This window comes from Emys orbicularis, chromosome 11 (genome assembly GCF_028017835.1).
Source record: "Emys orbicularis isolate rEmyOrb1 chromosome 11, rEmyOrb1.hap1, whole genome shotgun sequence".
In the NCBI taxonomy this organism is placed as follows: domain Eukaryota; kingdom Metazoa; phylum Chordata; order Testudines; family Emydidae; genus Emys; species Emys orbicularis.
In genome coordinates, this window is record NC_088693.1 from 18,721,395 (window position 1) to 18,740,150 (window position 18,756).

General features: G+C 39.2%; 1 protein-coding gene across 1 annotated transcript in view; it reads right to left on the reverse strand.

The window, feature by feature from the left end:
- The window catches only part of DARS1 (aspartyl-tRNA synthetase 1), a 67,633-nt gene that overhangs the window by 38,375 nt on the left and 10,502 nt on the right, over positions 1–18,756 (reverse strand). Inside the window, exons 3-4 of the mRNA XM_065413117.1 lie at positions 17,843–17,935; positions 9,582–9,684 (exon numbers count right to left, since the gene is read on the reverse strand). Coding sequence (XP_065269189.1) covers positions 9,582–9,684; positions 17,843–17,935 — 196 coding nt within the window. The remainder of the gene's footprint in view (positions 1–9,581; positions 9,685–17,842; positions 17,936–18,756) is intronic.

Genomic DNA, 18,756 nt, shown 5'->3' on the forward strand with positions numbered 1-18,756 from the left:
TCCCACCTTCCCCCTCATGCTAGGAGCTCTATATGTGCCCCCTTCCCCAATACCAGGATCCCCCATCTCTTCTCTAGTAAGGGTTCTTTATGCCCCATTCCCGTCTCTCCCTACACCTGGCTTCCACATTCTCCCCTCCATGCCAGGGCCTGTGTGCGCGCGCACACACCCTTGCCCTCTCCCCCCTTATTCTTCTGTCTGGGAGAAAAGTCATTCAGGATGTCTACATGTTAAACTCTATTGGGAGGAAAAACGGAGATAAAATAGGGTATTGTTATGCTGGAAGGCGTTAACTAGTGCCAGCTATCAGTTCTTTGACCTGTAGACAATTACAGAGATGCATGAGGCTGTGGCTGTGCTAAAGAGTTGGCAGCTGCTTCATGTGTCTCCCATTTCCCCCCCTTCAGGGGAAAAATGTGGACAGCGCGAGAGCTTCTCCCACCCATATAGCTACTGTCTTGCATGTATACTCATTGGCAGAGAGCGTCTTCACCAGACATGCTACAGCAGCGCAGCTGTATCGGTGCAGCTGTGCCGCTGTAGTGCTTCTAGTGCAGACTAGCCCTCAGTTTTCCAATTTCCCCTCAGATCAATAGGTTTCCACCCGCTGATGCCTAAAACATTCTCTGAAATTCTGGAATGGATTGGATATGATGTTCAAAACCTATTACATTACATACAAATTGAGCATAAGGCCTTCAAAAAGCTTGGCCAATAATTTCTGAATGGTATACATTTCAAAATATTTCCCAGGTAATGTAACCAACTAAGCAGAAAATCTGTTAGCACTTTTAAACCTGCTACAGTCTCAAATCAATGTGATTATGTTATAGCAGGGGTGGCCAAACTGTGGCTCGTGAGCCACATGCAGCTCTTTTACCATTAAAGTGTGGCTCACAGAGCCCCTCAGACCACTCCACATTCTCCACCTACCAGACGGCTGGGGGGGGAACCTCAGGATCTCTGCCTTGCAGCAGTATGGTGGGGTAGGGGCTTCTGCCCGGCGGGGAGGGGGGTCTCAGGGATTCAGCCCTGCGCCCCGTCAGGCGCCTCTTGTGGGACTGAAGCCTCGAGCCCCAGCAGGTGTGCCCCGGCTCTGGAACTTATGAAGATTGTCATATGCGGCTTGGAGGGCCAGTACGTTTGGTCATCCCTGTACTATAGGATAAATGTATTCAAAATGTACAGACTAATAGAACACCTTCTTTAAATTCATTTGGGTGAAAATCCACTCTACCCAATTACTAAACAGGGGCCTCAAATGTGGTGAATGCCGTGGAGAAATGTTACAAAAAGCACCGCTAATGCTGTTTAAAATTCCTCAGAAAGTCTACAGGCAGCAGCAATACGCCTTTTAGGTGCAAAAGACAATGTGGAAAGCTGAAATACAGACTGACTTTTACATTTAAAAACATGTTGCTAAACAAATGGAGGATGTTATGTTAAAATGTTGCACAAACAGCTACTAGCTCCCTCTTCTTTTCAAAATAAATGATAGTTAAAAAACAAAGTTTTACTCTGCAATTATTTTCCCTAAAGTCTGAAACAGTTGGACTTTGATTCTCCCCTTTCCTTTTTAAAATTGGCACCCTTGTAAACACCATGAGAGTAATACCAGTGACAGTCTGGCAAATCTGAATAGAGCCACATTAATTGAAAATGAACGTTTTTAATATGGTAAGAGCAATTTTCCTTCACTACCAATTAGAAATTCAAGTTCTGACCAAATTCTGCACAGAGGGGGAAGATCATAATATTAGTTAAGATCAGCTGACTTACATAACTGCTTCTTAGTCAGATTTTTCATTCCAGGACTGATCACTGGCACCACTAATTTCACTGTATGGATTTTTGTTGAAGACCGATTCTAATTATCAAAAAGGACCAGAAGCAACTTAGGCTATTTCTACACTACGGATCTTACAGCAGCACAGTGTACCGCTGCAGCTGTGCCGTTGTAAGGTCTCCTGTGTAGCTGCTCTACACCGGCAGAAGAGAGCTCTTCCGCTGGCATAATTAAACCACCCCTAACAAGCGGCAGTAGCTATATTGGTGGGAGACACTCTCCCGCCAACATAGCACTGTCCACACCAGTGCTTTTGTCAGTGAAATTGTCGGCCAGGGGTGTGTTTTTTTCACACCCGACTGACAAAAGTTTTGACGACAAAAGTGCAGTATAGACAAAGCCTTAGCAAATGTACAATAATTCCAATTATTCTTTATTGAAATTAAATGTATATGCACACACATGAATTTCTATATGTATAGTAAATTATCTTTGTAACCTATGATACCAGTGATTCTCATTTAGTACATACATAAGTAACACCACAGTATATAATTTGAATGAAAAATACCTAGCATTGATGTACCACTAAGGTAGCAAACTTTTAAATATTTAAGAGTTAGGAAACTCCAAGAGTGATGTTTACTTACCACATTGTACATCCTCTATATTTCATGCTTTGCATTAACAATAATGTCTAAATACAGGTAAAATGGAAAATATTTATAGAATATATTTGAAATATATTTATAGAATGTGTGTGAAATACAACCAATTTAACATTTAATTGGTTGGTTTTTTAGCTCTAATGTTGCTTTTTAGCTATTTACCTAGCACAGCTTACAAACTCTGCAGTCTTTGCTAAAAGAGTTTGCAGGTTCCTTGCTGTGAACAAATGGTTAGTTACAAAAATGCTGTAAAGCTCCTTAGTCTGGAGCCACTTTAAAAGCTCCACTACCCATTACTTTAAAGCCATTAAGTCTGTCAATCCTAGAGTCTCCTTCTGCTTTAGCAGCTTTGCTCTAACCAAACAGCTGTGCAATTAACTGGGTGTGCATACAGAGGCACCACATCCATCAAGCTTAATGGAGTTTTCTTCTGCATGTGCTCAACCTTTCATTTACAAATGTTCATAACTTACTTTAAAATCAATTTATTTGTGTAACTACAAATCATAGTCTTATTCATTTATGCCAGACTTCAAATCCAGCATGCAAGTAAAAACTCAGGTCCTGAGCTATGGCTGAGTTGTACTCAGCACAGTTGAGGAGGAAAAAGGTCAAAGGTGACTTTAAGGCCTGGTCTACACTAAAAGTTAGGTTGTGAGAAATCCACATCCCTGAGCAATGTAGTTAAGCCAACCTAACCCCCAAGTTAAACGGTAGGTTGACTGAAAAATTCTTCCATCAACCTAGCTACTCCCTCTCGTAAAAGTGGATTACCTACCCCAATGCAAGAACCCCTCATGTTGACGCACATAGTGTCTACACTGAAGTGTGACAGCATTTCAAGTATAGACAAGCCCCAAGTTATTGCTCTGATCTGGGGTTGTGTGGCATCCAGTGCCAATTAGAGCAATCTCAAAGCGGCTCTATTTTAAGACTGTTGCTAAAAGTCCCAATGGGCAGTTCCAGCACCCAGAGATCACTGTTCAATAGAAGTAGCTATAGTTTTAGTTAAAACAGATATCAGGATGTTTAATTAACAAATGTGGTATTACTGCTGAAAGCAGCTTTAAACTTGTCTATGGCAGAGCTCCCCCTGGTCAGGTGGGAGCTTTTTGGTAAAATTCCTTAGTATTCACACAGCTTACCTGAATCAGCTACACAAACACTGACCAAAACTGTAACTACTTCTATTAAACACAACAATATTTATGCACATTACATCAACAGTTAATTCAGTTAAGTTACAAGATGTGAGAGCATCTGAACTAGAATACAAAGGAAAACACTGATTTACACAGGATTCACAATCTTTTAGTCTTTATGTCTATAAAGCTGTTCTACAGAACATAGGACCTCTGTATTACAACCTACTCCCTTACTCTACACTAGTGGCTCTCAACCTTTCCAGACTAGTATACCTCATTCCAGATTCTGATTTGTCTTGCATACCCCCAAGTTACATCTCACTTAAAAACTACTTGCTTACAAAATCAGGCATAAAAAGACAAAAGTGTCACAGCCACACTATTACGGAATAATTGCTTACTTTCTCATTTTTACCATATAATTATAAAATCAATCAACTGGAATATAAATATTGTACTTACATTTCAGTGTATAGTATATAGAGCAGTATAAACAAGTCATTGTCTGTATGAAATTTTAGTTTGTACTGGATTCGCTTCTGCTGTAGACTGTTGTAAAACTAGGCAAATATCTAGATGAGTTGATGTACCCCCAGGAAGACCTCTGTGTACCCCTGGTTGAGAACCACTGCTCTACACTAACTTTCTTTCCTCAAAGCTGACAGAAAGTTTAGTTGCTACAATGGCCACTAAATGCCTTAATCTCTCTGTTATCCGTACGTGTATTAATCTATCCTTTCGGTTTTAACCACATGACTGCATTATGGCAGTCTCTGTGTGATGATAATCTTTCACCAACAGCTTCATATAGCAAGCAAAAACCCACAATAGCCACTTTGCAATGAATCACTTTCTCTTAGCTGCTGTTTTGAACAATAGGCTCATGAACTAACTGTAAGAAGCTAGTTTACTTTAGATAGAAAACAAACTGTTGTTGCTCAGACCTGAAAAAAAAATTGACCTTCAGGGAGAGGCCAATCCTGGAAATTTTCAGCAAATTACAAATGGCTGAACACAGTGTTAGAATGGAAATTCTTATGATACCTTAACTACAGTTGTTCCTGATGCCCTGCTATAATATTAAACTACAATTTACAATAACCAAATCTAACCAACTTCCCTGGAATTGGAGTTAATACCTCATTTATAAGGCAAGGCAGCGGTAACAACGCTGATACAGAACCTTTGATGCCACTGTGGATTAATGCGCCAGCAGCTTAAATCATGCTGATAAAGTCAGAGGGGAAAAATAGTCATCACCAGTAGTTTTATACTCCCATTAACTCATTCAAACATGGCAGGGTGTGCAACCCTTTCATTATAATGGATGGGGCCCTACCAAATTCATGGTCCATTTTGGTCAATTTCATGGTCACAAGATTTTAAAAACAGTAAATTTCATGATTTCAGATATTTAAATCTGAAATTTCATGCTGTTGTAATTGTAGGGGTCCTGACCCAAAAAGGAGTTATGGGGGGGTATGCGGTACTGCTACCCTTACTTCTGCACTGCTGCTCGTGGTAGCTCTGCCATCAGAGTTGGGCAGCCAGAGAGCGGCAGCTGCTGACCAAGAGCCCAGCTCTGAAGACAGTGCCGCCACGAGCAGCAGCGCAGAAGTAGGGATGGCATGGTTGTTACACTACGCCCCATATTCTTCATAGAGATATTATTTTATATGATATGATTATGGCATAACTATGATGTATTTTATGCAAGATAGGTCATGTGAAATATTGAAAAGCTTATGATTTACTGAATATGGTTATCCTATTTGTATGCATGTATCATTTTGGTATCTGAAATTAGGAATATTGTCTATGCATCTATTACAAATGTGTTTACACCTGGGGAACGCCCACTAGGCAGAATGCAATCAGTGTAGAAAGTTGGCTGGGAAGGGCCATTAGAGAGAACAATAGGTCTTAGAAGAAGCTAATCTCCCACCGGGGAGCCTTCCTGAGGATGCTACAAACAGCCTTTGAATCATGGCTGCTGTGACCTTACAGAGATATGTGACCAAGTCACCTGGTACTGGACTCCATCTTGGAATACCAGGGTTTTTCCACTGACCAGGCATGGGAACCAAACTTGGAGACAAAGGGTTCCCGCCATATGCATAAGCTATTTAAGGCAGGGGAGTGACCTCATTGTGGTTCTTCACTGACTTCCTGCCCAAAGAGACTCTGGGAAAGACCTGAGGAACAAGGACTGAACGGGGGGAAGTGCTGGACCCAGGCTAGAGGGGTTTCTAGACTGTGAAAGGAATACCTGGGGTTTTTAAGCTGTAAGCATGGGAAGCTGGCCCCTTAAGAATCTCTGCAACTGGCTTAAATCATCATTTAGGGTGAGAAGTTTCTACTCATATCCAATCTCTTTAGTATATTAAGCTTAGATTGCATTTTTGTTTATTTGCTAGGTAATCTGCTTTGATTTGTTTGCTATCCCTCATAATCACTTAAAATTACCTTTTGTAGTTAATAAATTTGTTTTTGCTTTATCACAAACCAGTCTGGGAGACCAGATTTCACAGGTGGAGACAAGATTTCACGGTCCATGACGTGGTTTTCATGGCCATGAACTTGGTAGGGTCTTAATGATGGACATAGCAGCAATGCTGAAGAAGAGACCTTTTCCCTGTAGTGGTCTAAGAATAGATGATAATGAATGATGTAAAATGATTCTAATTCCATTTTGAAGGCATGTGATTTATTTACTCAGCTAAACTCAGCTCAGCTGCATCATTTAATTTCCAGCAAGATTTTTTTTAAACCCATTTTTCTGGCTGGTTGACTGAAACAGAGGGGGGCCAAGTTACTTGACCAAGGTTACACCAAGTCAGTAGCTCATTTTAAAATTAGAACCTAGAGTCTTGTTTTTTTTTTTTCACTGCTAGACCACATGGCCTCCTGTGGTACAAACTGAAAAGTAGGGGAAAGCCCAGCAAAGAATTAACACAAACAAACAAAATCAGCACCACCTACATCCTATACCTTCTGGGAAAAATAACTCGCAAAATATTTTGACTATAAATTTTAACAAATTACTAATTGCACTGGTTAACACCCTTGTTGGCAGTCTCAGCAGAGACTTCTAATGGAAATGACAAGGAGACAAATACCCTCCTTACTCCTACAGAGGGTCCACTCCAGGAATGGACTGAGACTTTTTGGTGGGAAAGTTAGGGGAAGCTTGAACTGATATTGCCCATGGCACTGTGTGTTCTCTGGACTTCAATTCCAGGGCTGTTAATCCAGCATCTTTTACGGGCACTACATTGTTTTCAGCAATTCATTAATTTTTTTACAAAAATTAAAAGCAGAAGTGTATCATAGATCAATTTACAGTTGTTCAATCTCTTTTTAAAAGCGGAGATTAGATAGATATTCCCTTTGTTTAGAGAAAGACAAATACTGCATGAAAGCTGGAACATTTAGAATACAATATATTAGCAGTATGTTAATACTGTTAGACCACAGTAGATTATGAAAGTTCTCATTTTTCATATGTCAATACCAAAAAAGAGGAACTAGTTTGTTTACTGCCTGTGGGAATTTTTACAAGAATCTCGTTTATCTGATATTAGATTATCATAGGTTCTTTTTGTAAACCACAGATGTGTCACCAGATGTTTAAAACAGTTCTTGGACATATGCAAGCTTGCAGACAGGGGAAGCAAGGCAACTCAGAGTCAAGAGTTATGGGTATTCTTTCATATATGTGAAAGTACTACATGAATGCTGAGGTCTACATGCTGCCACAGGGGAAAAAGGTCAACTTAAATCTTAAATATTTTATGAGATAAAGGATATTTCATCAATTCATATTTGGGTAGGAAGAGACAAGTTGAAGGGAAGGAAAAAGACATCAAGAAAGGCAGGGAAGCAACATGGTTATTATTAATCACTTATGTATAGCATTACATTTGCAAAAGGTAATGGTCACTGGCCCAAAACAATCTTAGCTGGCACAAGACAATGAAGACAACAGTTGCAGTAAGGTAAGATAAAAAGAGATAACTGGGAGGAGAGCAAGGTATGAAGAAGTCCTGGAATGAGTTTAGCAGGGCTTGCGAGAAGGAGATTGGGAATAGAAATGAGGATTGGAATTGATGGAGAGGAAATGGCAGACTCTTTGAAGCATAGGGAGCAGTATGAATGAAGAAAAAGATAAAACAATAAGCAACAAGGAGCAGGTAGAGCATAGGAAGAAATAAATAAAGTGAATGGGGTAAGATTATGTATGACCTTGAAGGTGAGGACAAGGTGCTTGAATTTCGTGTGGTAAAAAAAACAGGAAGGCTGTGAGGGATGAGAGGAGAGCAGTAAGAAAGTTACACCAATCAAACAACTGACTTCCAGAGCGTAGGTAAAATGGTTTTGAACGTAGGGATAGTAAGGAAAACGCAGACAGTGCAAAGAGGAAGATGTGTCAGGATTTAGCATGAGAATGTACATGGGGGAAAGAGTAGAGGGAAAAATCAAAAACGATACGGCATTCTGAGCCTGGGCAATGGGAAGAATAGTGGAGCTGTATCAATGGTGATTAGAAAGAAGAGGAAGAGACAAATTGGGAGGAAAATAAGAAATGCTGTTATCTTTATAAAACTGAAAGACATTCAACAGGAGATGCCTGAGACAGAGCTGAAGATGCAAAACTGGACAAGGCTGGATGCCAGGGCTAGAAGGGTTTATGCAGGATTCATTGGCATAAAGGAAGCCACCAGAGTGGAGATGATCATATAGACAGCATAGCAGGAGAGAAAGCCCTTTTTCTTTCAAAGTATCCATTAAGTGCTGGGAAGAAACTAAACACAGACTGTCATATGGAGACACAGAACACTTCACTTTGGCTCAACACCTGTAAACATCATGTATCCTGCTGGTAGTGCCAACACTAAGTGCCGCCAAACAACAAACACTGCTGGCTCTGTTTTCCCATTGCCTTGCATCTAATCACCAGAAGCACTGTTCTAACCTTCTAACTCTGCTTCTGGGAGTGTATGGTATAATGAATCCCCCTCCTTCCCCTAACACATCAAAGGCTTTCACACTCTTACAGCTAATTACTGGGGGCTACATTCCCAGTCACATGGGTAGTGCCAAGGACTGAACAGCAGCACCTCAAGTGCCACATGTTAAATATATTATTGATTGGTTCTATATCTTAACTTGTGGACATTCAGCTTAAAGACTTGTAAGTTCAAAAAGTTCTACTATAAAATCACCTTTTCCACACAGACATATAAAGTAGCAGATGACTCAAAACTTGAAAGTCCAGTCAAGCTTAAGAAAGGAGGGCAAGGAGAAGAGACCCCTTTAGCTCTCATTCATCATTTTAGCCTTAAGAATAATACAAGCCAAATAACTAAACAGCTGTAACACACTTGTTAATTGGAAACAAGTCTAATCATTGCCAAAAAATAAAAAAATAACAAAAGAGCACAGCTTGAAAGGGACAACAATAAAGAGTAAATTAGACCAATTAGGTTCATCAAAACAACTCAACTTTCTCCCGCTCAGTAATCAATTTGCAACATGGAATTTATTTCAAATAAAATGTAGTTCAGAGCTTATATTTATTCTAGTTAAAAAACATTCTACTAGGCTGCAGATCTGCTACTTAAGGAAGATAAAGACTGAGCATGTGCACACACCCCTGCCCCTCCCCCCAAAACAAAATTTAAAAAGTGACCCACTATGCTAAGCCTGCCAGGCTTTTTGTTAGCTGGCTTGGAAGTAAACGTAGGTTGTCTGTGGAGAAAGAATGCTGCTTCAGCAGTTCAGAATGAATTTCAAGCCTCTGTTCTATTTTATCTTTTGTAAGTGTAATGTATTCAACGCAATAGTGAACTGACAATTTAAATAACTACATTTTAAAACAAACGAAGCATTGATGTTAATGTGTGAAAATGGTCCCAACCCCTTGGAGTCATGGTTCCCACCATTGTTTACTTTGACAACAGGATATAATTGCTTACTTACTTGGCAGCAAACTTTACCATCTGCTTGCTTGCATGGTCTCCCACAGCCACAAGAGCCTGGACATTAAACTGCTGCTGACGTAGGACTAAAAAACATTGCTTTCCTGAATAAAAGGAGAAAAAAATGCAGGTGTATTAAGGCCAAGTTACTCAGGATCTTTGTGAATGAGAAATGTTTTACTACTTTAAAATTAAGCCTGAGTTTTAACACAAACAAAACAAGGTACATATGCACGAGCATCCGAAATTGCAGATAAGCCAGAATGATCTTGTCTCTAATGTATGGAAAAAAACTTTTCCTATAAATAACAAAATCTGTTTTTAAAGCAACTTGAGTAAGATCACTGATATTTATACAAGATAGAAAGCTAGACTGAAAACTACAAATCACAAGAGGTCAGAATGGTTGTATGAATAACCACAGAGCATATCAGTATTCACTGATCTTTGATAAAGTTACCCTTTTTAATTTTCCTGACATTTTCCAAACAATTTATTTGCCCTACTGTTGCAGTTGCCTTTTGACACTGCTTCTAAATCTTAATTATTTTTAAATACCAGAAGTTTATTCATAAGTTTTACTTTTCCTAAAGTTTCTCCCACTTTTATTCCCCGAGGTTTCACTTTACATGAACCGCAGGTAAATCAAGAGTCTTCTCTAGTCTATATCACTTTAAAATAAGTCAAACAAATAGTCTCTCTCTCCCTCCCCCCTTCCTAAATTTATTCAGTTACTGCCAAAATTAAAGAATAAATGAAGTGAAAGGCATCTAGGTCACTACAGACTTGCTCTGACAATCACTGAGAGCAAAAAAGTCTTGATTTTACATCATAGGGATTAAACATCAGCGCGCGCGCACACACACAAAACGAGAAAGAATATTGATTCTGGAAGAGGACAAGAACCTAAACAGTTAAAAATCTGAGGGAAATTCCTAGAAGATCAATTCATTAAATCTGGAATTTAGGGAATAGATAGCAAGACAACGGTAGTAGTTCGCATAGAGTACAACAATGCAGTTTGTTGATTTCTGAAATGCATCTCTCTCACTCAGTAAAGTGAAACCCACTCAAACCGATTTAACTGACAGTTGCAACAACCTGGCATTTCTTTTCACACTTCTAATGAAAATTTACTGAATTTAATTTGCAGCAAAGTTTATGATTTTAATTACATTTTGTTCAGACACAGAGTGTTGTTAACATACATTCCATTGTTTTAACATCCCTTGACAAGATGCGTCAACACCCTTTTAATACTCAGCTCTGACTCATAATGATCCATTAAAATTGTTGAGAGTGCACCTGCTAAAAGCCAGATGCTTCCCTAAAAATTGTCATTGTCAGTTTGTTGGTTACCTACATTGCAGAACACTAAAATCAACACATTGTCTATATGTAATGGGGTTTTATGGCTTGCTGTACCCCTAAGGGGAGCTAATCAACAATAGGAACCCTTACTAGAGTCCCTCTGCTTTGGCCACCATGGGTTTCAACTGCCTGGATTCTTAGCTGGTAACTGGTGGTGTGTTCACCTAACTGTTTATGATAGTCAGGAACCTACCTTACTTTCCTGTATGGTTTCAACTATCTCCAACCTGGTACTTATCCCTATGACTAGTTTGATACCTGGTGAACATACTATTCTGACACCTCAGTAATGGATGAACCCACAATCAAGGTACACTTCATTTACAAGGGAAAACAGAGGAAGCATATAAAGGGAAGGGGAAGATCGATTTGGAGTGGGTACATCAGTAACACCATATAACCCACAAGAAACACTACCCCATAGGGTGGACTTTCCTAGAGTCACAGGTCCAGTTTATTCCACACTAGTTGGCTCCTTAATGTGGAGGAACCCACATATCTTGATAAAAGTACTTGTCCGTAATATCTTGGCTACAGCAATAGCACACACTGATCTTTCGTGGGGAATGCCTGTGCATATCAAGTGAAATGATCAGTTACCACTAATACGTTAGTGTTCCCTTTGTTGTTAGGGTCTAAGGACAGAAAGTTAATACACACAAAAGATATATGGGTCCCTTGTTTTGGATGTTAAGTGGGCAGATGGGTAAAGTCTTCGGAGCTAAACATTTGGCACAATCCTTAAAATATTCCTCTACATTCCTTGCTAATGTGGGCCAACAGAACCTTCTTCTTACCATCTCAAGTGTCTGGTCTATCCCAGAATGCCCTCCATCATGCAAGGACTTCAGAACCAGGTCCCTGAAATCTCCTGGCAACACTAGCTGACGATAATGGTGAAGCAAGTCCCTAGTCTCTTGACATAATAGGCCTCCTTTCAATGTTTACCAGTCTCTCTCAAGATCAGTTTGATATCTGGATGTGCATTCTGTATGATATTCACAGGTCTACCTAGCCTTTTGGCAATCAGGATCACTTTCAGCCTAGGATCTCTAAAGCTGGGCACTGGTGGTATCTTCCTGGTGCAATCTGTGTAATGAGGTAAGATCCAGGTGGGTGGTATTTGTATACACCTCAGATATAGCACCAGGAGGGGCTCTAAGCATGTTGATAGCCCTAATCTGGTTCACGACTGCATCAATAGGCCAAGTCTCAGCCATTTTACACAAAGCTCTCACTCCAGCATCTGGGATATCAATTCATGGTCTGGCAACCTCCCCTCAGGTGCCCTTCAGGATAATGCATCAACATCCAAGTTCACATGTTCTGGAAATCACAGGTGGCCAATGCTGTTAACCACCTAAGCTCCATGGCATCCAAACGGGACTTCAGGATATAAAGTTAAAGGATTGTTGTATGTATGGACTGTGAATTTCACTCCATAGAGATAATTGTGGAATCTCGCAGTCAGTGTCTCTCAGTCACCCACTTTGATGCCAAGAACTCTAGTTTGTGAACTGTACAGTTCTTCTCTGACAATGCTAGACTCCTACTAGCATAGGCAACTGGTCTCCATACATCTGGATATTCTTGGTAGAGAATCCTCCCAGTCCTTCCATACTAACAGCCACATGTAGCAGATACCTATTTTTTTAGTATCACAGAAGCATGTGTCAGTGCATCTATAACACACAAAAAGTGTTCTTACAATCAGGAGTCTCCCAGTCTCCAAAGGGTTGACTCTGTAGTAGTTGGCACCTACATGCAGAGCCCGACCTTTTCCTTTAAGATTTCATTTAAGGGTCGACAAAAGGCAGAAAATCCTTCTACAGATAGCCTATAATAACTTTAGAACCTCAAGATTCTTTCAAGATTTTGGTCTTGGCCATGTCATCATGGCTTTCAGCTTATCTGGATCTGCAGAAACTCCATTTTGAGAGACAATGTGCCCTATATACTTTACTTTTTCTTGACAGAACTGGCATTTGTTTAGAGAGAGTTTCAACCTTTATTCTGCAGGCAATCCAACACTTTCCACAAGGGTTCTTCATGCTCTTCCAAAGTGTGCATGAACATTACCAAGTCATCCAGAAAGTTCACGTCACTAACCATTCACTCCATTAGCCTCTGGAACGTGTCTAGGGCCCCTGACATTCCCTGGGGCATTCTCAGAAATTCGTAGAATCCGAGTGGACAGACGAAGGCTGGTTTTCTATACTGAGCGGTTCCATGGGTATCTTGATAGTATCCGCTTCTCAGATCGAAAACAGAAAAGCAACAGCTTCCTATTAGGCAGTGTAAGGCATCATCGCTCTTGGGGTAGCATACTAGCCAGGGATTGTACATCTATTCAAAGCATGTTAAGCTATGCATGTGCATATATCCCCATTCTTTTTTTCTAGCCACAACAAATGGGAACGGATAAGGACTTCTGGAATTCCTGATGGTTCCTGCGGACTTCCAACTCCTAGATACATTTCTGAACATTTTCTACATCAGCAGATACTAGCTTCCTTGATCTTTCAGAGAAAGCCCTATCATCATTCAAACAAAAGCGATGCTCAACTCCCTTAGAACAACCCACGTCCCACTCACAAGTGGAGAACAGTTGGGCTCTCTGTGCTAGTTTCCATTTCAATCTCTCTTTCACATTGGCAGAATCAGGGAATTCCTGAAGTTCAACATCTCTTGGTCAAATATGAGTATGATCTTCCTGCTGGGGACAGTATGGGCCACGGTTGCAGCCAAATACCCCTGACTTAACACAGTTCCCCAAGGGACAGTGTTCGAGTGCTTACTTTCATTAGCAACCAGTAGCTTTACTGACATTTTTGTATGAGATGACATTTTGGTCAAATCTAATGGCTAATTACAAGAATAATGTCATAATTTTAATATTCTGAATTGCACTGCATACACAAATATTCTCAGTTCAAATTATGCATTAAAGGACTTCAGAATTATAACTGCAGATTTAATTTGCAATAACGTAGCTCTAACATGCAGCTACAGACAATTTAAACAAGTCTCAATAGATAAATGGAGAGAGCATCTGATACACATTTTGTTTGAAAGAAACAAAACAGTCAATGCAAATATGAAAGTGAAACAAGCACCAAATAGTACTTAAAAAGTTAACATCGCAATGATGTGAACACTAAAGACTTTTTACCCTATTATGTTGACCGCAGAAGTTCTACTCAATGTACTTGAGATTTTCAGAAAACAGATCACAAAAAAATTCCATACCTCAGGGATGGAAGGCGAAAACAAAGGAGACAAGTAGGTATGTAGGGATAAGCTTACTTGTGTGTAACACAAACAACATTAAGAGACTGCTGTAAATTAAAGTCTTCACAGCTTTACAGTTAAACAGAGCACTGCAGAGGTAAATGTACTGTGGTTTTTGTTTATAAAATATGCCTTCACAAACTAACAGTACAAAGACAAATCTACTTCTTTTCAGTGATATATCTATATCTATCAAAGATAATCATCCACAGATAAATTATTCCTATTCTACATCCATCAAATACCAATGTTTTGTAAGTGTTAATTTTTACTAAAAAAAGAACACACCACTATGGAGTTGCAAACAAAGAAAGGTGATCAGATAAAATAGATATTGAGAAACATTGCTTTAGGGTTTAAGAAAAACACACAGTTCAGAACAGATACATAGTAACCATACTAGTAAATATTTGAGGAGAGGACGGTAAACTAAACAGGAGGACATTGATTTGCACAAGTTAGAAACAAAAATCTAGCAGTTTTACTAAAACCAAAAGTGACAAGTTGTTTGCTACAGACTGATGGGAGGCTGCATTACAAAATGATTCCAATATTTTTGTCAGGAGTAATGTTGGTTTGGCTTGTTCTTATACTCCACAAAATGTTCTCTTTTCTCATATCAACTATTTCTAATCACACAAATGATAAGTGATCAAACAAATTTCATTGCTGGGGATGATTAAAACAGCACAGTTAAAAGAAAATAGGAAAAATCTGAACTTCTTCCAAAGGACTAAACCATGTGAAACAAAATATCAAAGAGGAGTCGTGATCATATCTAGTTCAAGATTAGATGCCTTTTGAGATGAGACAAAGGGAAAAGGAAAGCATCAGGATGCAAGAAAAATATTTAGGTTTATAGTTCTTTTCATGTATCAAAATCTTTTGATGTTCCTTAAAACTTAAAGTTCATGAAGAGCTTTAACAGCCTACATTCAATCACTTTCACATGTGGAAATAAGGTTTGTCCCAGAATAAGAACGTCAGTGTTCAAATCAGATACTGTTATAGCCAAGACAAAGTCTCACCAAAAGATATGGGTAAAAAATAATACAGGGCAGCCCAATGCAAGAGATCCTACACAAGGAAAAAGGTTTATTTTGAACATTTGTTAGTTGGTTGGAGTTGTTAGTTGGTTGCAGTAGGGGAGAGCCTAGGATTTACCTCAGCTAGCTCAAACATATTACCTGCCCTGTCTAAACTAGGATTTTAAAGCACATCTTTTTTCCTAGTGAAAATAAGGCCTTAATATCTAAGATGCTTCCCATATAAGATGTTCAGGCCTCCATCAGAGTAGCGTGAAAAAAAAAAAAAATCTTGCAATAAGCTGTGCCAAAAAATCTGGTTTCAATCTCCTAAGGTGTCATATTTTCTTATAAGCCTCTATATAATTACTGCATCTCTCAAAATAGAACAAGGGCTGCGAAAAAAAATTAAATATTTTCTATTAAAAAAATTGAATGTTTGTTAAATGCCCCCTCTACCCATTCTCCATTGGGGGGAAAAAATAAGAAAAGGAAGGGGGAAATCAGAACCAGAAGAACTGACAACTGACCATTTTAAATTTTGTTTTGATGAAAAAATTTCAGACATTTTCCACGTTGTTCAAAAAGCCATTTTTCTTTTTAGACAAGCTTTTTGATTAATAAATGTGACCAACTCTAAATGTAACATTGTATTCATTTGTGGATATAGAAAGACAAATAATAAATTCTTCTCTTCACTTGTGTTCTTCAACTTTAAGGACCCAGGACTTAGGGCATAATTATGTCGGTGTAGCTAAGTTGGCATAACCCCATAACGTAGATGCAGCCAACACCAATGGAATGGGTTTTTCTGTTAGTATAGGAACTCTACATCCCTAAGCGAAGTTAGCTATGTTGACATACTGCACCTACACTGGGGATTAGGTTGGCAATGCTATCATGGTGCTGTCTGCACCCAGATTGTCCCGCACAGAATCCTCTCACCCCACACCTGGATCCCCCCACATCTGGATCCCCCCTGGTTGAGCCTGCCTGCTCCACACCTGATGCACCTGGCGCAGAGCCGTGGGTGTTTCTGAGGCAGGCCCAGGCCTTGTGCTGTATAAGCGTTGGGTGCAGCCTCACTGCTGAGTCTGTGTGCTGGGGGTGGGGAGGCTGCAAGGTGACCTCCCACCTTTGTGCAGCCCCTCCTCACTGCCATGCTGGAGCCTCTGCATTTATTTATTGACAAATAAAACTTGCAGAATTTTGCAGCATTTTAAAATTTTGTGCGCAGAAATTTCAATTTTTTTGTCGAAGAACGCACTCAGGAGTACAATTATAGAACTCAAGACAGATCTAAAATTTAACTTTTTTAAATGAGAACAAATTAAAAAACTTAAAAATGATATAAAGAGAGTCTAATTGTCGTAAGGTTATTTTTTGATCTGAGGGTAGGACTCTGACAAAGCAAGAGAAACCAGAACAAATTCTCTCTCTTTTTTTTTTTTATTATCTCCACAGAATGATTAACTAAACCGGTTTCTCAGGGAATTTCTTGGACTGAACTCTTCTCCCCTCTTTGCCTTCTGCATTTTTTCCTGTTCTCAGATTACTATCATGTGTAATTTCTGAGGACCGTTTTCTTTATGTTCTTTACTCACCAAATCTGGGGAGGACTATCAATTCTCAACAGAATAGACAAAAACAGCTGAAATCAACCCAACAGTTGTCAGTGTCTGATGTAACCTGAAAGGCCAAAGCCTATTTCAGTTTGCACATTGCAAACAGTTCTCAAGGGAGAACTTCTGGTTCCAGTGAAGAAAAATGGCTGTCAGCCTTGTGTGACAGCCCATAGTACTCAGGACCTACAGAGGACTTTCCCTTTCTCTCAGTTGAGAAAGGTGATTTTTTTTGTTTTAATTTGAAGTTTTTTGGTAATTTGAAACTAAAATGGTTTTGTTTTCTTTAGAGGACAAGATGGCAACAAAAACTAAGCCATAAGTTAATTATTCAGCTTGCTGAGTGATTTTGGTCTGTGCAGCGATTTGGAATGCGATTCGGAATGCGATTCAGTTTTATTTAGAAATCTGAATGTTTATGTAGCCGTGAAAACATGTTTTAAAACAAATCTCTAAAGTTCAACTAAAATAGAATGACTAAGATTGTCTTTTTTAAAACTCTTGGATACCATTTGCCTATGAAGTAAATTTAATAAAACCAATGCTACATACAGCAAAATGTGTTATTTCAGTACAGATTCCAGTTTAACAAAGTACAACCTCAGAGTCTCTCTTCTCCCAAAGATTTTACGAGGGGGAGGGCAGTGAGAGAGAGAGAGAGAGACTGCCACTGTCTCAAATTATCACTCTGGGCAGCAAGATGGCAGCTGCCATACTCTAATTTGTATTGTTTTTACGATAACTAAAATTTAATGTAAAATAAGTGCCAATAATTGTTTTGAAAAAGGATAGTGAAACTCTGGAAGTAAACTGGTATTTTCTTGTGAGACACACATAAGTAGTAGAAATTTTATAATGTTGCTTCTCTCTGGTGAAGGAGACATTGTAAGGAAAATACAAAATACTCAGTTTATTGTAATAACAAAACAAGAAAAAACTTGGATGCATCTCACCTTTAGCTCTGCTTGTATGAATCCTGCCACGAACCCAAACCACTTCATCAGCTTTCTCTACTGTCAAGTCATTTATTCGAACCAAAACTCGATCTGTATCAAATGAAAAAGTTATTTTGGTATGTTGAGCTTAATATAAATATTGTTTGTCATTGCATTCTAAACACTAGACTTCTCTACAGCACTTGCTCATCTTTGTATGACAAAACCATTACTAATTAATGGGTGTTAAAAAGCATTAAAAACACCACAATCCCATTTGCAACATGCCATGAATTGTTTTGATCAACTAGCTTTAAGATGGTTCAGGCTAGTGTATAGGTTGACTTGTAATTGTCATTGGGGACAAGGTCTAAATGAGTTTAGAGATTAGTAGTGTAGGTAGAAAGTCATGCTGGACATCAGTTTCTAAACTCTATTGATTAATTAATGCTTTTACAGCTCTTTGGAGACATAAAACCTTATGAGGTAAATTATTTTGCAGGTGTACTTGCAAAAAAGCATGAACCAGAAACACTACAGAGCTATGGATTCATAAAAAATTCTACATGAGCAAACCCAAACTTATATAACTCAATACTGACACGGAGGGCCTAAATAACTTTTTAAAATATGGCCCAGGATGCTGTGGAAGAACAGGGCTTATGCCTTGCAAGTGCAATCTTTGTGTAACATACAGTCTTTTACAGGTCTGACAATGATTGCTTAGAGTCAGAATTTCCACATTATACTTTGGGAGTTAAGTCCGTTGGTCCTTTCGAAAACCCCACTAGACGTGTTTCTGCATCTTTAGGTGCTTAAATATCCAAAGCGGCTGAATTTTTTTAAAGTATGTCTACACAGCCCGGGGCAGCAAGCCTCCAAGCCTAGGTCAACAGACTTGAGCTAGCACGGCTCATGCTAGCACTGTAAAA